General features: G+C 41.7%; 1 protein-coding gene and 1 pseudogene across 2 annotated transcripts; both read left to right on the plus strand.

Moving 5' to 3' along the window:
* The first annotated feature begins 141 nt into the window (after positions 1 to 141).
* LOC311138159 (transcriptional adapter 3-like) lies at positions 142 to 20,387 on the plus strand. Its single transcript, XM_084172829.1, has 9 exons — positions 142 to 326; positions 955 to 1,188; positions 5,686 to 5,927; positions 14,968 to 15,073; positions 15,311 to 15,443; positions 15,597 to 15,700; positions 15,857 to 15,966; positions 19,124 to 19,315; positions 19,641 to 20,387. Exons 2-9 carry the CDS (start codon positions 979 to 981, stop codon positions 19,831 to 19,833), a joined length of 1,290 nt encoding a protein of 429 aa, XP_084028955.1. The 5' UTR covers positions 142 to 326; positions 955 to 978; the 3' UTR covers positions 19,834 to 20,387.
* LOC311138362 (abasic site processing protein HMCES-like) lies at positions 20,047 to 22,545 on the plus strand (annotated as a pseudogene). The gene is made up of 5 exons: positions 20,047 to 20,061; positions 21,070 to 21,277; positions 21,522 to 21,676; positions 21,788 to 21,970; positions 22,192 to 22,545. The product of its transcript is annotated as an abasic site processing protein HMCES-like (transcript).
* Positions 22,546 to 22,691: the final 146 nt, after the last annotated feature.

Genomic DNA, 22,691 nt, shown 5'->3' on the forward strand with positions numbered 1-22,691 from the left:
TAAATGAGTGACAAACAAAAACATTTTGATGCCTAATATTCGTTTGATTCCAGTCACCCTAAATTCACATCCCCAAATATGATTTGGTATTTGTCGGGGGTGCCATTCTACAATTTAGAGGGTCACTGACGTTGTTTATTCGTCACATGGGAATTGCTAAAAAAGTATTAACAATTGAGAATCATTCAATACTCAGGGAAATACTATTTCGTTTTTTTACTGGCTCAATAATAGCTAGTACGTTAACGCACAAGTCCCTCTTACTGAATATTCTTATCCCCCCTCTACCATAGATGGTTCAATCAATAATGGATGCCAGTACAGAGGTAACTATTGTTGTGTTAATATTCAACATTTGGTCCATTTACATGGTGTATTTGCAATCAAACTACTCTCTTGTCCATTTATAAAGTTTATTTGGGGTTCTGATTGATATTATGAATGGTCACTTTAGTTTCGGAAGCAACGCCGGTCGTTGAGCGCAGATACTACTGGTACTGTGCTAAAGCTAGCTAACGTTAGCTGGTTAGCTAAGCTAGTTAACGCGCTAATGTTCACGATATCTTCAATGGCATTCACCAACGTTGTTCCCCGGTCTTGACGTTAGTAGTAGTAGGCTAGTGGAATTCAGTGAGTAATGTGAGGAGCGTTTCCAAATCGGTGGTACAAGGTTTTGTTATGGAGAGTTCTAGCGATCAACCCTGGTACTGGGTGGACCCGCACGGGATGTGCAGATTTTACTTCCAGCGCAGTACTAACCCCCTGATTCAACCAGCCCGTTAATAGTTGAGAATCAAGTGGATTAGTACTGGGCTGGAACAAAAGCATGCGTGGCCTGGGCATGTTTGTGTGTGTGACACACAACTAGCTAATTTACTTAGTTTCATGATTATGTATTAGTCTGTACATTTTTGTATGATCAATGGTGCACTTTATCTCTCCCTCTCCACACAGACATAGCCCACTCTAACCATCAAGATGAGTGAGTTGAAGGATTGCCCGCCTCTAAAGTACTATGACTTTAAGCCAGTAGAGCATGTGAAGGTGTGCCCCCGCTACACTGCAGTGCTCGGGCGCTCAGAGGACGATGGCATCGGTATTGAGGAGTTGGACACACTGCAGCTAGAGCTGGAGACTCTCCTGTCCTCTGCCAGCCGTCGTCTTAGAGCTCTTGAGGAACAGAGACAGGTAAGACAGGAGTCAGTGGGTACATCTTTAATGTCACTGAGTAATTGAGTAGCTTTTGTGTCATTGGACAGCCCAAGGATTCCGTTGCCTCTAGGGCTGGCACAATTGCTGTATAACTGTGTAACCAATGGTAGTGTAACCAACGGTCATAAGGGACAGTTGATATTTACTGGGGGGGGGGGGGGTTGTGTCTTACCTTTTTTTTGCTTTGGGGGGAGGGTTGTGTGTGTTTTTTTTTATTGGGCACAGGGTAGGGTACTGCGTTTTCCCCCCTGGTTTATATTTCTTCCATCCTAGCCAAATTTCCTCATCTGCTTGCATGCGCCTCCCCTATATCAAGGTGTTATGGTACTTCCCTTATGCAATACGCTTTTCAGCACGCTAACTATTACTATACCACAGGTCAATATTAGAGAATGACCGGTCAAGGAGGCCGATGGCCAATATTCAATATCATTAAGAGACAGCCATGTATGTGTTAATGCATCAATTTTAAAATCAAACAATAAATGTGACTTTGTTTTTACCAATCTAACTACATAACAACATAATGGTAATACTTTTTATTTGAATGGTAAATCTCTTGATAAACTGGGTAAATTAAGATGGCATAGGCCTACTCACAATTAGGGGTGTGCCGATCTCGTCATACTCGTAATCATATCTGTTTTATCACACTTGATACTCGTAATCTGATTTACTTGTGATCGGAAAACCCGGAAGTGCTCTTTAAATGCCGGTAAAGCCTATAATTCAAGTGCGCATTACTGCGCTATCACTCAGAGCGCGTCGTTATGTACCTTCACTCATTCACACACATTGTTAAAAGGTAAACGACCCCGACAGATGAAAATGCACATGATTTACTTGCTTAGTCCTATTCAATTATCAACTAATAATAAATAGCCTAATGCATGGCTGGCTACTACTGCTTGCATTTATTCCAGACACAGATTTAGATGAAGGTAGGCTAATTTGCTTGCCCCATATATTGTTTCACTTTTTAGAGGAACAAAACTTTTCTCTCCCGACACTTATGCCACAACATGTGTACAATCAAAATAAATTATCTACATTTGTCATTTTATTTTTAAATGATCTGTCGCTCGGTAAACATGCATGAGAAAGAATCAATAATAATAGGAAGCAAGCATGGGCTTGGATCACGACATAACAACAGACGTCATCAGCAATTTAATAATTATATGGACAAAGGAGGCCTACTTAACAACGCCAAGTAGACACACAAAAACAACCATATGGCCTCAGCAAAGTCGACAGGGAATAACTAGATTGAACAACAATGACTAGCTATGGATTCTGATTCATACACGATGTTTGGAGAAGGAGAGACTTGTGCCCTGAGATGATTGAGTGAGTGAGTGAAAGAAAGAAAGAAACAGAGGCGTGTCTGTGGAAATGAGAGCAGAGGGAGAGCGGCTTGTTCTAATCCAATCGTTGCAGCAGGCCCAACCGATACCCCGCCCATTTCTTTATAGACAAGAACTAGCCAATAGTTGTTTAGAACACGCAGTGCTTCACACTGTTTGAGTGAAAGAGATATGCCTGCTGGCAGCTGACAATTACTTTTTTCTGATCACGAATAATAATAAAAAATACTTGTGTCATAATCGTATTCTGAAAATTCTCCATATCCACTACGATACTCAGTATCCTTCCATTTGGGACTTACATTGAGTGTATAAAACATTAGGAATATGGAATAGAGCTACACTACATGATGAAAAGTATGTGGACACCTTCTCGTCCAACATCTCATTCCAAAATTATGGGCATTAATATGAAGTTGGTCCCCCCTTTGCTGCTATAACAGCCTCCACTCTTATGGGAAGGCTTTCCAGTAGATGTTGGAACATTGCTGCGGGGACTTGCTTCCATGCAGCCACGAGCATTAGTGAGGTCGGGCACTGATGTTGGGCGATTAGGCCTGGCTCGCAGTCGGTGTTCCAATTCATCCCAAAGGTGTTGTCATGCTGAAACAGGAAAGGGCCTTCCAAACTGTTGCCACAAAGTTGGATGCACAGAATCGTCTAGAATGTCATTGTATGCTGTAACGTTTCCCTTCACTGGAATTAAGGGGCCTAGCCCCAGACCATTATTCCTCCTCCACCAAACTTTACAGTTTACACTATGCATTCGGGCAGGTAGTGTTCTCCTGGCATCTGCCAAACCCAGATTCGTCCGCAGGACTGCCAGATGGTGAAGCGTGATTCATCACTCCAGAGAACGCGTTTCCACTGGTCCAGAGTCCAATGGTGGCGAGCTTTACAACACTCGAGCCGACGCTTGGCATTGTGCATGGTGAACTTAGGCTTGTGTGCGGCTGCTCGGTTATGGAAACCCATTTCATGAAGATCCCGACTAACAGTTATTGTGCTGACATTGCGTCCGGAGGCAGTTTGGAACTCGGTAGTGAGTGTGACAACCGAGGACAGACAATTTTTACGCGCTTCAGCACTTGGCCGTCCCGCTCTGTGAGCTTGTGTGGCCTAACAGTTCGCTGCTAAGTCGTTGTTGCTCCTAGACGTTTCCACTTCACAATAACAGCACTTACAATTGACCGGGGCAGCTCTAGCAGGCCAGAACATTGACAAACTGACTTGTTGGAAAGGTGGCATCCTATGACGGTGCCACATTGAAAGTAATTGAGCTCTTCAGTAAGGCTATTTTACTACCAATGTTTGTCTATGGAGATTGCATGGCGGTGTGCTCGATTTTATACACCTGTCAGCAACGGGTGTGGCTGAAATAGCCGAATCCACTAATTTGAAGGGCTATCCACATACTTTTGTATATATAGTGTAAGCACAGGCACAGGTTTTTCCTAGAGGAAAACCTGGTTCAGTCTGCTTTCTAACAGACACTGGGAGGCAAATTCATCTTTCAGCTGGACAATAACCTAAAACACAAGCCAAATACACTGAGTGTACAAAACATTAGGAACACCTGCTCTTTCCATGACTAAGACTGACCAGGTGAATCCAAGTGAAAGCTATGATCCCTTATTGATGTCACCTGTTAAATCAATTTCAATCAGTGTAGATGAAAGGGAGGAGACAGATTAAAGAAGAATTTTAAGCCTTGAGACAATTGAGACATGGACTGTGTATGTGTTCCATTCAGAGGGTGAATGGGCAAGACAAAAGATTTAAGTGCCTTTGAACGGGGTATGGTAGTAGGTGCCAGGCGCACCGGTTTGAGTGTGTCAAGAACTGCAAAGCTGCTGGGGTTTTCACGCTCAACAGTTTTCTGTGTGTATCAAGAATGGTTCACCACCCAAATGACCTCCAGCCAACTTGACACAACTGTGGGAAGCATTGGAGTCAACATAGGCCAACATCCCTGTGGAACGCTTTCGACACCTTGTAGATTCCATGCCGCGTCAAATTGAGGCTATTTTGAGGGCTAAAGGAGGTGCAACTCAATATTAGGAAGGTACTCCTAATGTTTTGTACACTCAGTGTATACACTGGAGTCGCTTACCAAGAAAACATTGAATGTTTCTGAGTGGCCTAATTACGGTCTTGACTTAAATCGGCTTGAAATTCTATGGCAAGACTTGAAAATGGCTGTCTAGCAATGATCAACAACCAATTTGACAGAACTTGAAAAATTCTAAAAAGAGTAATGTGCAAATATTGTACAATCCAGGTGTGCAAAGCTCCTAGAGACTTACCGAGAAAGACTCATAGCTGTAATCACTGTGAATAACATGGAACTTAACAACGTGATGAAACTTTGTTGCCCCTTGCTGAAACAAGCGAGGTGTTGTAGCAAACAATGAATAAAATGGCCTTGGAACCTCTAACCCTGGCAATTTGACTTGTAAACTCATGGGTACACTCACAATTGCTGCCTGGTATTGTGATGTAATAGTTTCCATGGTAATGTACAGTGTTCATTCAAATGAAATTATGTTAACTGATGTAGCTCATGCAATGGAATTAATTTTTTGTAATGCCAGTTGAGTTGAATCAACAAATCACAGCACATATTGATAGGTACACTTCCTGCTGTTACTTCCTGCTTTGCTCCTATGGCTAAACTCGCGATAGCCGTCAGTCCACCCATTATGCCATCATTGACTTGAATGGGGACGCTCGTTCTATTCTTTCTATTTCTATGGCAGCACATGCAGTCAGGAGCGGAGAAAATGTGTGTCTAAAAAGTAAATAAAATAATAATAATTTTGTTGTTGTTGCTATTTGAATGGTTATTACGGAGGCCGCAGTCATTTGGCTGGCCAATTACCGTCATCCAAAATTCCATGACCGTTACAGCCCTAGTTGCCTCCTTGCTCTACTCTACCTGCTGCTGCTAAACCTCCATCTATAATGTTGGACAGGGAATATATTTTGCTGCCATAGTGGTTCTGAAACTGCAAGTGGTCTGATACTTGCCTGATGTTATAAGTCTTCCTGTGTCATCCTTCTTTGAAAATGAAGTTTGGTTGGTGACTGGTCCCTATTTTCTCAGATCCTCACAGACTGGCAGGATAAGAAAGGGGACAAGCGCTTTCTGAAGCTGGGAAAGGATGCAGACCTTTCAGCTTCATCACGTCACAAACCTAAGAAGCAGAAACTCGATGGAAAGGGCAGTCACGGGCCTGGTCCTGGACGACCCAAATCCAAAAATCTACAGCCCAAAGTCCAGGAGTACGAGTTAAGTGAGGATCCACAGGACATTCCCCGTAATCCTAAGAACGATGCCCCTAACAGGTCAGTAACAATCACATCTCACATAAACAGTGTAGGGTGTCCGCATCTTTTGACCAATGAGTAAAATAATATGTTAATTGTGTAGATAATCCTCTAAGAAAACAAATGGTCCAAACCTCATGTCTCTGTCATAATCTGTTCCAAAGTTATTGGAGTGTTTACCCTTGTAGGATGGCCAGAATTAGGGTGACTAAATCAATGGAGGCCAGAGAAAAAGTGGTCAGAAATCAGGAATGTTGCATCGTGTCAGCTAGGCTGGATTCTGTGCAAGAATTAAGGCTACTGGCTACCTGACAGGCTCACTTTCCCTTTGAACTCGTCATCTTTCTTAAGATGGATATTGATTTTGAGACATGTCATGTAGTATTTTCATATTTTAGTATACACTTTTCATACTAATTTGAAATTCCTGATCTTTTTCAAAGATTTCTCACAAAAGCAAGCTTATCTCTGTGAAATGTCAACAGAGGATTGAGTGTAGGGCTGTTACAGTGACGTACAGTGGCTTGCGAAAGTATTCACCCCCCTTGGCATTTTTCCTATTTTGTTGCCTCAACCTGGAATTAAAATGGATTTTTTGGGGGTTTGTAACATTTGATTTACACAACATGCCTACCACTTTGAAGATGCAAAATATTTTTTATTGTGAAACAAACAAGAAATAAGACAAAAAAACAGAGAATCTGAGCATGCATAACTATTCACCCCCCCAAAGTCAATACTTTGTAGAGCCACCTTTTGCAGCAATTACAGCTGCAAGTCTCTTAGGGTATGTCTCTATAAGCTTGGCACATTTAGCCACTGGGATTTCTGCCCATTCTTCAAGGCAAAACTGCTCCAGCTCCTTCAAGTTGGATGGGTTCCGCTGGTGTACAACAATCTTTAAGTCATACCACAGATTCTCAATTGGATTGAGGTCTGGGCTTTGACTAGGCCATTCCAAGACATTTCAATGTTTCCCTTTAAACCACTCGTGTTGCTTTAGCAGTATGCTTAGGGTCATTGTCCTGCTGGAAGGTGAACCTCTGTCCCAGTCTCAAATCTCAGGAAGACTGAAACAGGTTTCCCTCAAGACTTGCCCGGTATTTAGCGCCATCCATCATTCCTTCAATTCTGACAATTTTCCCAGTCCCACCGATGAAAAACATCCCCACAGCATGATGCTGCCACCACCATGCTTCACTGTGGGGATGGTGTTCTTGGGGTGATGAGAGGTGTTGGGTTTGCGCCAGACATAGCATTTTCCTTGATGGCGGCCAAAAAGCTCAATTTTAGTCTCATCTGACCAGAGTACCTTCTTCCATATGTTTGGGGAGTCTCCCACATGCCTTTTGGCGAACACCAAACGTGTTTGCTTATTTTTTTCTTTAAGCAATGGCTTTTTTCTGGCCACTCTTCAGTAAAGCCCAGCTCTGTGGAGTGTACGGCTTAAAGTGGTCCTATGGACAGATACTCCAATCTCCGCTGTGGAGCTTTACAGCTCCTTCAGGGTTATCTTTGGTCTCTTTGTTGCCTCTCTGATTAATGCCCTCCTTGCCTGGTCTGTGAGTTTTGGTGAGCGGCCCTCTCTTGGCAGGTTTGTTGTGGTGCCATATTCTTTCCATTTAAAAAAAATGGATTTAATGGTGCTCCGTGGTATGTTCAACGTTTCGGATATTTTTTTATAACCCAACCCTGATCTGTACTTCTCCACAACTTTGTCCCTGACCTGTTTGGAGAGCTCCTTGGTCTTCATGGTGCTGCTTGCTTGGTGGTGCCTCTTGCTTAGTGGTGTTGCAGACTCTGGGGCCTTTCAGAACAGGTGTTTATATACTGAGATCATGTGACAGATCATGTGACACTTAGATTGCACACAGGTGGACTTTATTTAACTAATTATGTGACTTCTGAAGGTAATTGGTTGCACCAGATCTTATTTAGGGGCTTCATAGCAAAGGGGTGAATAAATATGCACGCACCACTTTTCCGTTATTTATTTTTTAGACTTTTTTGAAACAAGTTATTTTTTTCATTTCACTTCACCAATTTGGACTATTTTGTGTATGTCCATTACATGAAATCCAAATAAAAATCCCTTTAAATTACAGGTTGTAATGCAACAAAATAGGAAAAACGCCAAGGGGGATGAATACTTTTGCAAGGCACTGTATTACCAGTGGTGTAAAGTACTTAAGTAAAAATACTTGAAAGTACTACTTAAGTAGTTTTTTTGGGTATCTGTACTTGTCTTTACTATTTATATTTTTGACCACTTTTACTTCACTAAATTCCTAAAGAAAATTATATACTTTTTACTGCATAGATTTTCCCTGACACCCTAAAGTACTTGTTACATTTTGAATGCTTAGCAGGACAGGAAAATTGTCAAATTCAAACACTCAAGAGAACATCCCTGTTCATCCCTACTGCTTCTTATCTGGCGGACTCACTAAACACAAATGCTTCATTTGTAAATGATGTCTGAGTGTTGGGAGTGTGCCCCTAGCTATCCATAATAAATAAAAAAACAAGAAAATTGTTCCATCTGGTTTGCTTAATATAAGGAATTTTAAATGATTTGTACTTTTACTTTTGATACTTAAGTATATTTAAAACCAAATACCTTTAGACTTTTACTCAAATTGTATTTTATTGGGTGACTTTCACTTTTACTTTAGTCATTTTCTATTAAGGTATCTTTACTTTTACTCAAGTATGACAATTGGGTACTTTTTCCACCACTGCGTATTACCGCTGCACTGGGTCACATCGGTAATAAGCTTCTCCAAAACTGCGCTCTGATACCGCTGATGGTCATTAGTAGCCTACCAAACTTGCTAACTGCCAGTCGCTAATGGCCTGGTACTCAGCGCTCTATTGTCCCTCAAATCACTCTGACATCAATGCAAATATCATCAAAAATAAAACACTTCATGAGAGCTCATGTTGCTACTTTTTCTAATCATAGTCGCAAACCTCATTTAGCCTAGCCCATGGGCCTATATGTTTTGATAAGGTTTGTATCACAACTAAAGTGGCCAAATAACTCCAAATGTAGCCTATAGGTCTAGGACCCCTGGAACACGGTTGGAGAGCACATAGCCTACAGAGCCTAGTGAAACGTGTTCTTATATGCCCAGTCATTGCACAATCGCGTGTGAAACCAGAGTTTTGACTGGCCACTATTTAAAAGAGGATCCCAACTTTCTCGTGCTGCTATATTTATTGCTCAATTCTTAAAATTAAGCACATTCATCTGCTTTATAACCAGTGTAGCCTACCTGGCATACATACAGTGGGGGAAAAAAGTATTTAGTCAGCCACCAATTGTGCAAGTTCTCCCACTTAAAAAGATGAGAGAGGCCAGTAATTTTCATCATAGGTACACGTCAACTATGACAGACAAAATGAGGAAAAAAAATCCAGAAAATCACATTGTAGGATTTTTTATGAATTTATTTGCAAATTATGGTGGAAAATAAGTATTTGGTCACATACAAACAAGCAAGATTTCTGGCTCTCACAGACCTGTAACTTCTTCTTTAAGAGGCTCCTCTGTCCTACACTCATTACCTGTATTAATGGCACCTGTTTGAACTTGTTATCAGTATAAAAGACACCTGTCCACAACCTCAAACAGTCACACTCCAAACTCCACTATGGCCAAGACCAAAGAGCTGTCAAAGGACACCAGAAACAAAATTGTAGACCTGCACCAGGCTGGGAAGACTGAATCTGCAATAGGTAAGCAGCTTGGTTTGAAGAAATCAACTGTGGGAGCAATTATTAGGAAATGGAAGACATACAAGACCACTGATAATCTCCCTCGATCTGGGGCTCCACGCAAGATCTCACCCCGTGGGGTCAAAATGATCACAAGAACGGTGAGCAAAAATCCCAGAACCACACGGGGGGACCTAGTGAATGACCTGCAGAGAGCTGGGACCAAAGTAACAAAGCCTACCATCAGTAACACACTACGCCGCCAGGGACTCAAATCCTGCAGTGCCAGACGTGTCCCCCTGCTTAAGCCAGTACATGTCCAGGCCCGTCTGAAGTTTGCTAGAGTGCATTTGGATGATCCAGAAGAGGATTGGGAGAATGTCATATGGTCAGATGAAACCAAAATAGAACTTTTTGGTAAAAACTCAACTCGTCGTGTTTGGAGGACAAAGAATGCTGAGTTGCATCCAAAGAACACCATACCTACTGTGAAGCATGGGGGTGGAAACATCATGCTTTGGGGCTGTTTTTCTGCAAAGGGACCAGGACGACTGATCCGTGTAAAGGAAAGAATGAGTGGGGCCATGTATCGTGAGATTTTGAGTGAAAACCTCCTTCCATCAGCAAGGGCATTGAAGATGAAACGTGGCTGGGTCTTTCAGCATGACAATGATCCCAAACACACTGCCCGGGCAACGAAGGAGTGGCTTCGTAAGAAGCATTTCAAGGTCCTGGAGTGGCCTAGCCAGTCTCCAGATCTCAACCCCATAGAAAATCTTTGGAGGGAGTTGAAAGTCCGTGTTGCCCAGCGACAGCCCCAAAACATCACTGCTCTAGAGGAGATCTGCATGGAGGAATGGGCCAAAATACCAGCAACAGTGTGTGAAAACCTTGTGAAGACTTACAGAAAACGTTTGACATGTGTCATTGCCAACAAAGGGTATATAACAAAGTATTGAGAAACTTTTGTTATTGACCAAATACTTATTTTCCACCATAATTTGCAAATAAATTCATAAAAAATCCTACAATGTGATTTTCTGGATTTTTTTTCCTCATTTTGTCTGTCATAGCTGACGTGTACCTATGATGAAAATTACAGGCCTCTCTCATCTTTTTAAGTGGGAGAACTTGCACAATTGGTGGCTGACTAAATACTTTTTTCCCCCACTGTATGTGGTATGTGAGTTTCAAGTTTGGGGAAGCACATTTTCACCATAAAAATGCACCTTTATAATAAAACGGATTTCCTTGCATCATCGCATTTGCAGACTTATGTAAAATAGCTTACTATTCGTAATGTGATGAGTAGATTGGATTGTCATAATTTAGACTTCTAATATAACTCAATCACTGTTTGCAAAAAACACTGTTCAATGCAGCTGAGCTCGTAGAGTAGGCCTAGGCTATATTTTATATCAGATACATTTCTTCTTTCTTTACATGGGAAAAATGTGGCCTTTTATAAACACATTTCATGCAGTTCTACTACACTTTATATGACTGGAGACATTTTTTAAGTAGCACTAACCCAACAATGATAAATAGTGAATATGCACAGTGCACACTCACCGGGGATATTGCTGATGCTCTCTGCTGGTGCCAAAAAGATAGTCCATACTGTTGTACGCTCAATTCAGTTGAGAGTTTTGTTAACTAAAAGACAGATTAGTCTTTTCATTGTCTTCTCTTTACAGCAATAACCATTCGCTTGTCAAAATATGTTTTTCCGCGATTGTATTTTTAAATATTGTGGTATGCCTGGCTTGGCCTCTCTACTTTTCACAGACAGTCGCAACTCAACAGTTATCTGCCCAAATTGTGCGCGCTTTCTTTCCTTCCGACTGTAGGTAATGTGATTTAAAACAATCCACAACTTATTTTTTAAAAGAAGCTAATGATCTTCTGTGGCTAAATCATCCTTTAGTAGCCTACTTTGAATGATTTTATTTATTTCTGTATAGACAGGAGTAGGCTAATTATGCTATACAGTGAGGGGGAAAAAGTATTTGATCCCCTGCTGATTTTGTACGTTTGCCCACTGACAAAGAAATGATCAGTCTATAATTTTAATGGTAGGTTTATTTGAACAGTGAGAGACAGTATAACAACAACAAAAATCCAGAAAAACGCATGTCAAAAATTTTATGAATTGATTTGCATTTTAATGAGGGAAATAAGTATTTGACCCCCTCTCAATCAGAAATATTTCTGGCTCCCAGGTGTCTTTTATACAGGTAACGAGCTGAGATTAGGAGCACACTCTTAAAGGGAGTGCTCCTAATCTCAGCTTGTTACCTGTATAAAAGACACCTGTCCACAGAAGCAATCAATCAAACAGATTCCAAACTCTCCACCATGGTTAAGACCAAAGAGCTCTCCAAGGATGTCAGGGACAAGATTGTAGACCTACACAAGGCTGGAATGGGCTACAAGACCATCGCCAAGCAGCTTGGTGAGAAGGTGACAGTTGGTGCGATTATTCGCAAATGGAAGAAACTGTCAATCTCCCTCGGCCTGGGGCTCTATGCAAGATCTCACCTCGTGGAGTTGCAATGATCATGAGAACGGTGAGGAATCAGCCCAGAACTACACGGGAGGATCTTGTCAATGATCTCAAGGCAGCTGGGACCATAGTCACCAAGAAAACAATTGGTAACACACTACGCCGTGAAGGACTGAAATCCTGCAGCGCCCACAATGAACATCTATCTGAATGATTCAGAGGAGAACTGGGTGAAAGTGTTGTGGTCAGATGAGACCAAAATCGAGGTCTTTGGCATCTCGCCGTGTTTGGAGGAGGAGGAATGCTGCCTATGACCCCAAGAACACCATCCCCACCGTCAAACATGGAGGTGGAAACGTTATGCTTTGGGGGTGTTTTTCTGCTAAGGGGACAGGACAACTTCACCGCATCAAAGGGACGATGGATGGGGCCATGTACCGTCAAATCTTGAGTGAGAACCTCCTTCCCTCAGCCAGGGCATTGAAAATGGGTCGTGGATGGGTATTCCAGCATGACAATGAGCCAAAACACACGGACAGGACAACTTCACCGCATCAAAGGGACGATGGATGGGGCCATGTACCGTCAAATCTTGAGTGAGAACCTCCTTCCCTCAGCCAGGGCATTGAAAATGGGTCGTGGATGGGTATTCCAGCATGACAATGAGCCAAAACACACGGCCAAGGCAACAAAGGAGTGGCTCAAGAAGAAGCACATGAAGGTCCTGGAGTGGCCTAGCCAGTCTCCAGACCTTAATCCCATAGAAAATCTGTGGAGGGAGCTGAAGGTTCGAGTTGCCAAACGTCAGCCTCAACCTTAATGACTTGGAGAAGATCTGCAAAGAGGAGTGTGACAAAATCCCTCCTGAGATGTGTGCAAACCTGGTGGCCAACTACAAGAAACGTCTGACCTCTGTGATTGCCAGCAAGGGTTTTGCCACCAAGTATTGTCATGTTTTGCAGAGGGGTCAAATACTTATTTCCCTCATTAAAATCCAAATCAATTAATAACATTGTTGACATGCGTTTTTCTGGATTTTGTTGTTGTTATTCTGTCCCTCACTGTTCAAATAGACCTACCATTAAAATTATAGACTGATCATGTCTTTGTCAGTGGGAAAATGTACAAAATCAGCAGGGGATCAAATACTTTTTTCCCTCACTGTATAATTTTGGTCATTTCAAAACATTTTACTTTAGGGAAAGCTTCCCCTAGCCTTATGGATGTGCCGCCTATGCTTGCATATTAAAAAACGTAACGCACATAACTTCCATTCGCTATTTGAGTGCAGGCTACAGATTAGAGTTTTTTTTTTTGTAGGCCATTCTAAATAAAAAATATTTCCACACATATATTAGTAGGCTATATGTAAAGACCAGATTAAATTAAGAATAGTTTGATGGGTGAGAATATTAACAAGTGCTTGTCAAATTGTCAATGAGAGACTGAAGAAGTGTGTGCAGCCTGCGCAAGAAACAGAGCAGAGCTCATGCCTTTCAAGCAACTTTTTTCAAATCATCATTAGTCGCATCATGCAGCCTTAGAATGTATTAAAAATCAAAACATATAGCCTAATGTTTGTATCACAACTAAAGTTGCATAAATAACTCTAAATTAAGCATATAGGAGGACCTGTTTCTTTGTTAACCGCTCAAGACAGAATAGCCGCATGTGCGCACTCCCTCAGAAATCATATGGGAAAAAATATCCTATCTATTTTATTCAGCTATGTTCAATTGTATTCCTCATACTATAAAATTATATAAAATAATCCCACGGAATTCTAAGCAAATCTTGTCTACTAAGTGAACTAGTGTAGCCCACAGCAATATGGAATAGCCAGATCAGGGCCTAACATAAGGACAACTCAGAGTATGCTATTCTGTTGTAAAATAAATAATGGATCTTTGTGATGGTGTAGGCTATATTAAATGGATTTATTATACTTTTTTTTATGTAGATATTCCAAAGGTACGCATCAGTGGCTTGTAGGCTATGCGTGGAAGCCAGGAGATGCTAAACGTGTTAATGTTAATAAACGGTAAATTACCGTGAGACTGGCAATTATTTGCATGACAGTCACCAGCTGACAAAATTTCACTAACTGAGCGTATACCAAGCTTTTTATTTCAAAGCCTTTTACATTTAATGAAGACGACGACCACAAAATGTTAAATCCTCAAGAAACCTGCACCGCTATGTCAACAACAGCTCGGTGCTTATTATCGGATGTATTAGGTTACGAAATCCAACTTTTGGGATATAATGTTAATAATATGTTAGAGAGACCCCACTGAACGATTTAGAACATGAATAATCATATTTATCTAGGAAAAATGTATTTTATAACATAAGGAAGTGTAAGCTATAAAAACAAATAGCGAGAGACACACACTCTCTGTATAAACTCCCAGTCATTTATTGGGTAAGAAACCACCAACGTTTCAGCATCACTGACCCTGAAGAAGGCACTGTGATGCCGAAACATTGGTGGTTTCTACTCAATAAATTACTGGGAGTTTATACATAGTGTGCGACTCTCTTAATTTGTTTTTATAGCTTACAGTTTATTCTCTATTGGTCAGCACCTCTACACTAAGTGATGATCTCTGGGTGTGTGCCAGCTCATGCTTTTTATAACATAAGGAAGTGAAATTTCATCACCAAAGGGCATTTTCACCCACTCTGGGCAGAGTGGGTGGACACCCTAAACAGTGCTCGAAGGTCACTTACAGACACCGACACAAGCTGGTTTGAGAGTAGGTTATGTGTTTGTTTTTCATTGTCCCATGTGCAAGATTTTATAGTGTATCTGTGAATTATGTTTTCCAGATTTTGGGCATCAGTAGAGCCATACTGTGCTGACATCACAAATGAAGAAATCCGGGTTCTGGAAGAACTCCTGAAGCCCCCAGATGATGAGGCTGAATACTACAAGGTACAATATTGAATGTCCAAAATCATACCTCTTTGTGTTTCGTGTAATGTTATGTTCATTGCATTAGTAGCTGCCTTATCAGGTCCTAAGCACTACTAGCATATCTGATAGTAGGTATTCTGTGACACTTCAGATAAGAGTTGTGCTTTGGAATGGTGTGTTACTCACATCCTCTGTTACATATTTCTCCAAGGAGAGAACATAGATGAATAGTATTGTATTGGTTATATTGTGTAGATTCCAGCATTGGGGAAACATTTCTCTCAGCGATGGGCTCAGGAGGATCTACTGGAGGAACAGAGGGAAGGAGCACGAGCCAACGACAAGAAGAAAAGCCTCATGGGACCACTATCTGAACTCGACGCCAAAGGTGAGTGCACGCCAGGAGATTGGGATGACGACATACAGCATGTATTGAATGGATGAGCCTTCATAAATTGGTATTGTGTCTGTCTACCTTCAGCATCAGCACTGAAATGATCATGTGCATTTGTCTGATATAAGGATGCTTTTATTCCCTCAGATGTGGATGCCCTGCTAAAGAAGTCAGAATCCCAGCACGACCCCCCAGAGGATGGCTGTCCCTTCGGTCCTCTCACACAGAGGCTCCTTCAGGCTCTTGTCGAGGTCACATATCTCAGGCTTTATTGTTGTTTAACCATACATTTCTAAATTACTTTTGAAAACGTATCCCTGCAAATAACTAGTTGATTTGAATACTTTATAATTAAACTGCAGAATTGAAATTCTTTAATTAATCTTGTTGTTGTTTTTTTAATGCAGGAGAATATCATATCACCCATGGAAGATTCTCCAGTCCCCGACATATCGGGGAAGGATGGTGGAAACGATGGGGCTGGGACCTCACCTCGCAACCAGGGCAAAGCTTTTAGGTAAAGCCTATCCTCCATAAACTAACATCACCCCCTCTTAACCTTGTAAGATACATTCTATAGATACCCTGAAAGGAAATGCTGAATAGCAACAAAGCAGGGCTCGACAGGTTTTGGAACCCCCCTGGGCCAGTCAATCATCCACAAAAAAATATTGTAATAATGCTATTTTCAATCTAGACTATATAATTGATGAAAAAACAGACAAGTTCCTGAAACTGTTAGTTCGTTATGTACATTATTTATCAAACTCGTGCCACACAGGGTGCAGCAGCTCACAGAATGAAGAACAACAGCAGTAGGATAGGTAGGAAATATGTTTCAACTTATGATATCTACAAGTAAATTCTAAGGCAACAATGGGTATGCAAACCAGGTAATCAAAAGGTTTGGTCCGAAGTCTTGGTTGAATCTTTGCGATGCGCAATTCAGTCATCATGTGCTGTTTGAATAAAAAGGTTTATCCCAAAAAAACGTCCCAATGAAATGTTGACTGCAAAGTAGACCTACGTGGCAGAATGATATCATGATGATTTGTATCAATCGTGGGGCATTGTTTTGGCAAACTCTGCCATCACATCATGTAGCCTACACTATACATTGTAGGCTACGGTACAAAAACACAGCTAGCCAAACACAATGGTCTCTTGCTAGGTGAGCAATTGATTTAAAAGTAAACTACACCCTCCAATTATAACAATTTTGTATTGTTCCCAGACCTAAAAAATGGACTCCTGATGTGGTTTAAGCGTTGTTGTGGACTTTTTCTATTTAAAGAAAGTGTGATTTTAGAGTGAAAACCTCAAAAGGCACTCGCACATCTGAGCTATCTCTTTTGCAGGTGCATGGCAACAGTTGAACAAGATGAGAAAAAAAATTAACAAACCCGCACACTGCTCTTGATAGTATCACTGCTCTTTAATAAGCTTTACGTATCGGCCTCAACGCCTTCATCAGGGCCCTAAAACCTGAAAAAACTTGGAAACCTGGAAAAACAGAACGGTGAAGTGAATTTAGCTAAATATTAAACTGATTTTATAGGGCCCTACAACTTGCTAACAATAACACTCTTTTTGAGATTGCACAAAGGTTTTATTTTTTCTCTCCAAACAATAAATGTAAATATGATATTGTCAAGTAATAATGTAATATAAAATGGAATTATTTGTGTATGGAGGGTAGGTCATTATAGGTTCTAGGCTACTTGCTCAGCCCGCAAATTAAATATAAAATGTAAGTTATTCGCAAATAATTATAAGCTCTAGGCTACAGTGAGGGAAAAAAGTATTTGATCCCCTGCTGATTTTGTACGTTTGCCCACTGACAAAGAAATGATCAGTCTATAATTTTAATGGTAGGTTTATTTGAACAGTGAGAGACAGAATAACAACAAGAAAATCCAGAAAAACGCATGTCAAAAATGTTATAAATTGATTTGCATTTTAATGAGGGAAATAAGTATTTGACCCCCTCTCAATCAGAAAGATTTCTGGCTCCCAGGTGTCTTTTATACAGGTAATGAGCTGAGATTAGGAGCATACTCTTAAAGGGAGTGCTCCTAATCTCAGTTTGTTACCTGTATAAAAGACACCTGTCCACAGAAGCAATCGATCAATCAGATTCCAAACTCTCCACCATGGCCAAGACCAAAGAGCTCTCCAAGGATGTCAGGGACAAGATTGTAGACCTACACAAGGCTGGAATGGGCTACAAGACCATCGCCAAGCAGCTTGGTGAGAAGGTGACAACAGTTGGTGCGATTATTCGCAAATGGAAGAAACACAAAATAACTGTCAATCTCCCTCGGCCTGGGGCTCCATGCAAGATCTCACCTCGTGGAGTTGCAATGATCATGAGAACGGTGAGGAATCAGCCCAGAACTACACAGGAGGATCTTGTCAATGATCTCAAGGCAGCTGGGACCATAGTCACCAAGAAAACAATTGGTAACACACTACGCCGTGAAGGACTGAAATCCTGCAGCGCCCGCAAGGTCCCCCTGCTCAAGAAAGCACATATACAGGGCCGTCTGAAGTTTGCCAATGAACATCTGAATGATTCAGAGGAGAACTGGGTGAAAGTGTTGTGGTCAGATGAGACCAAAATTGAGCTCTTTGGCATCAACTCAACTCGCCGTGTTTGGAGGAGGAGGAATGCTGCCTATGACCCCGAGAACACCATCCCCACCGTCAAACATGGAGGTGGAAACATTATGCTTTGGTGGTGTTTTTCTGCTAAGGGGACAGGACAACTTCACCGCATCAAAGGGACGATGGACAGGGCCATGTACTGTCAAATCTTGGGTGAGAACCTCCTTCCCTCAGCCAGGGCATTGAAAATGGGTCGTGGATGGGTATTCCAGCATGACAATGACCCAAAACACACGGCCAAGGCAACAAAGGAGTGGCTCAAGAAGAAGCACATTAAGGTCCTGGAGTGGCCTAGCCAGTCTCCAGACCTTAATCCCATAGAAAATCTGTGGAGGGAGCTGAAGGTTCGAGTTGACAAACATCAGCCTCGAAACCTTAATGACTTGGAGAAGATCTGCAAAGAGGAGTGGGACAAAATCCCTCCTGAGATGTGTGCAAACCTGGTGGCCAACTACAAGAAACATCTGACCTCTGTGATTGCCAACAAGGGTTTTGCCACCAAGTACTAAGTCATGTTTTGCAGAGGGGTCAAATACTTATTTCCCTCATTAAAATGCAAATCAATTTATAACATTTTTGACATGCTTTTTTCTGGATTTTCTTGTTGTTATTCTGTCTCTCACTGTTCAAATAAACCTACCATTAAAATTATAGACTGATCATTTCTTTGTCAGTGGGAAAACGTACAAAATCAGCAGGGGATCAAATACTTTTTTCCCTCACTGTACTTGCTCAGCCCGCAAATTAAAGATAAAATGTAAGTTATTCGCACATCATTATAGGCTCTAGGCTACTTGCTCAGCCCGCAAATTAAAGATACAACTAAAAAAATGCGTGCATCATTTGCCACTGGCAAATTTACCTGAATGTCAAGCCCTGAACAAAGGCTTTGTAGATTACATCAAAGTATTCCAATCACTGCTTACTTCTTCTGCGACTCAGTCACTCACTAATCAGTTAACTAGTTATTTCTCTCCTCCGACTTTCCCACTCTCCCTCTTTCCTAGTGTTCCTCACACGCGCTCCCTAGAGGCGCGGATCAAGGAGGAGCTGATGTCTCAGGGGCTGCTGGATTCTGAGGAGCGGCCCGGAGCAGGCGGAGACTCAGAGGATGAGGTGCTGGCTGAGCTCCACAAGAGACAGGCTGAACTCAAAGCCCTGAGCGCCCACAATAGATCCCGCAAGCAGGAGCTACTCCGGTGAGAGCACAGGAGAAAAGGGCAGGGGAGAAATGTAAAACATACATTAGAAATAAGGTTGATTTAAGGTCCAAAGGACTGTCTGATGACTTAGTTCAAGACCTAAAAGGAGGGATGTTCTGACATTGATGATAATGAGTTGCATTTATAGAAGGCCCAGTTTCACATTGTGTTCCACTTCATCCACCATCAATATGTGCAGCAGAGATGAAGGGAATTAAAACTTTTTTTTACCTGAACACACATCACAAAACTAGTACTGGATTAGGATATTATTCATAACACGCCTCAGCATTCATTCTTTACTCTAAACTTCTCCTTACAGCCTGGCAAAGGAGGAGATGCGGAAGCAGGAGTTGCGGCAGAGGGTCCGGGTGTCAGATAATGAGGTCATGGAGGGCTTCCGTCGCATCATGGCTGCCAGGCAGAAAAAACGCACGCCTACAAAGAAGGAGAAGGATCAGGCATGGAAAGCACTGAAGGAGAGAGACAGCATCCTCAAGCTGCTGGATGGGTAGAGGGGCAATAGTTTAGGGTGGGAATGAGATGGGAAGGGGTAGTTTTCCAGTCTGCCAATAAGTATATACTGTTGTATGTGTCTGGGCATATGCTTCCATGCTTTAGTGGCCATAAGCATTTATCACATTTGTGTTACTTTATAAAACTCCACAATGGAAGTACAGTGAATACCTGCAATGATGTAGCATGATTGTCATAGTTGTTGACACGAGATGTTGAAAATGGAGGTATGCATGTTTTGTATTGATAATTACTGTATTCTTGTATGAATGTGCCATCTAAACTTTCAGTGTATATTCACTATTGGAACATCGTCACCAGAAGAGCTTATGATAATTTAATGTGGTACTCTGTGTGCATCACTGGCGTTTTTTTGTTTTGTTTTTTATACTGTTAACTGGTATTGTTTCCCACTGGCATTTTCCAAGTGCTGTTGTCGATTTTGTTGTAATTTTATTTTCAACGTTATATAGTGCATTTCTATTCTCTAGTATGGAAAAACAAACTATGAATGTTTGAATAAATAAATATCAGAAAAAGTGTTGTGAGGGACTGTCTATGTAATTTGCCATTCAACTTTCACACTGGCTACGTAACGTTGTGAAACGAACTTGAACCAAGACATGGATACATTTTAACAACGGTAAATCCTAATATTTGGTTCTCATTTTTACCACGCATTGAAAGATTTTTCCTCTATCTGAAGTTGAACCGTAGCTTCCTAGTGAGTTTCATGCATTGGCTGTTGCTAGCTAGCAAGCTACATAAGCTAACAGAGTTGGCTCATGTTACTGAGTTTTAGAGTGCTATAGTTAGTTTTATGCTTCTTGTCATCGTGGAAAATGTTGTGTGTCAGTACGTATACACAATGCATGCATTTCATGACTGCATGTTGTTGTTTCATCAGACACTGGGACTGGGCTGACGAGTTGAACACACCGACTGTGAATAGTTGCGCAAAATAGTATGCAGCATCATCTAGATATGTGTGCAACAAAAGTTCAACATTCACCTTCTGCTACCGTTTCTCAACCCGTTTACGCATACAGTTTTACGCATACGTTCGATAAATCCAACGTATGCACCACACAGAACGCACAGCAACTGCCTCTGCAACGCAATGCTGCAAGGCAAATGCAGCGTTCCATTGGAAATGAATGTACTTCTGGTACCAAAAAGCAAAAACACTGTGTGTTCGAAGCATTAGTGAATGTTTGTGTACTATTTCGTTTCAGGATCCGCTGCTGTAAGGACAGCTCTGTTTCATCCTGGCTAATGTCTTTTATGAATGGAGGAGGCAGGAGAAAGACAAGCAGCCCTTCATCTATTTCCTCCAGACTCAAGGACCCGCTCACGTGAAAACAGGACCAGGATGAGAGGACACCCTGTAAGGAGGATAGACAGACATGCATGTCTGAAGAAGGCTCTGTAGACCTGCAAGAGGTGAGCCTACCCACACATGCACCTTGCATCACTGAGAAAACACAGAAAACTGACAACATTCAGAACAAGATATTTGAGTCTGATTACACTGATGAGATCCCCCATCTTCCCGTTTCTTCTCAAAAACACTTTCTCCCACTGACTCCATCCAGACCCATTTGTGATCCTTCTGTTGTTAGTCTGCAGTAATTAAATAATGTAAACTTTGCCTTTTGACTGATTTATGTATTTCTGTCTTATGTAGGAGGACAAAGGAGTCAGTGAGTGGAGAGGATGGCGGTTGCTGACAATTGCAGGACTGTTTGACTGCTGGACTCCCCCTAGTGGTGGAGATCCCCTCTAGACCTACACCGTGATCACTCTGGGTGCATCCCATAATCTTCAAGGCATCCATGACCGGTATGGGTCTGTCTCAAGCGTTACTCTCTCTTTGAGTAAAGTATGCATGTTCTTTATATATGAAAGTTTGTGTATGAGGTAGACTCACCAATGATTTTGCTTGTGTTGCAGGATGCCAGCGATTCAACTGAGAGGTCAGAAGGTGGCTGGATTTTGGTGAGGTGAAGTCATTAGATGCCCTTAAACTGCTTCAGTCCAAAAACACACTGACCTTTCACAGTCTCCTCATTGGTCAACAACTCTCGAAACAATTCCCCCGAGTGCCTGCTGCCAGTGGATCCTCAGGTTAAGAAGGTACAACTGCATGACCTCCTCACTAAGCTACATAACCATATTTGAGATGTCCGTGTTCCAATCATTGAATAGCTCCCGATCATTAGAAAGGTTGTCCCAGACCAAAGACTTAACATATCTAGATTTAAAACCTTGAAGAGTAAAGATAGATAACGGGCTCCATACCATACTACATTTTCCTCCGCTTACCCACTCATCATATACCCTTCCTTCCCCAGGCGCCCAAGCCCTCAGCAGGCAGTAAGATGAAGATGGGCTGGCTGAAGAGCAGCACGCCCTCCAAGAGGAAAGCGCTAGACACTGGGGAAGTCGAACAGGAGGGGCACACAGGAGAGACCAGGCCTGAGAAGCAGCCGAAGACTGCAGGGAGCCAGTAAGAAACCCAGGACCAACTGAGTGGTTGGGACAAACATTGACTGACTTTGAAAAGAGATGGGAACAGACTGAAGAATGAATGCCTTATTGTCTTGATATTGCCGTGTGTGATTGAGGTGGAAGAGCGCAAATGGTTAGATTATTTTTATGTCTGTCTGGTGTTGGTTGAAGATAATGTAATTAAATATTTGACAGATTTCGATGGTCCTGTGAAGTGTCAACTTTCACAAGTGACCAATTTTTATATAAGTAGTAGACTGAATACAAATACCAAGTGAGTGCCCCCATGCAAAACTACACATTTCAATGTATTCAAGAGTATACTATAGATTATAGTAAACTCGGT

This window comes from Coregonus lavaretus (assembly GCF_964263955.1).
Source record: "Coregonus lavaretus genome assembly, chromosome: 12".
In the NCBI taxonomy this organism is placed as follows: Eukaryota; Metazoa; Chordata; class Actinopteri; order Salmoniformes; family Salmonidae; genus Coregonus; species Coregonus lavaretus.

Bases quoted from the DNA above. Each gene is read 5' to 3' on its own strand.
- LOC311138159 (XM_084172829.1), top strand. From the start codon at position 979: ATGAGTGAGTTGAAGGATTGCCCGCCTCTAAAGTACTATGACTTTAAG. The intron at 1,189-5,685 runs GTAAGACAGGAG...CTATTTTCTCAG, and splicing joins CTCTTGAGGAACAGAGACAG to ATCCTCACAGACTGGCAGGA. The intron at 15,074-15,310 runs GTACAATATTGA...TATATTGTGTAG, and splicing joins ATGAGGCTGAATACTACAAG to ATTCCAGCATTGGGGAAACA.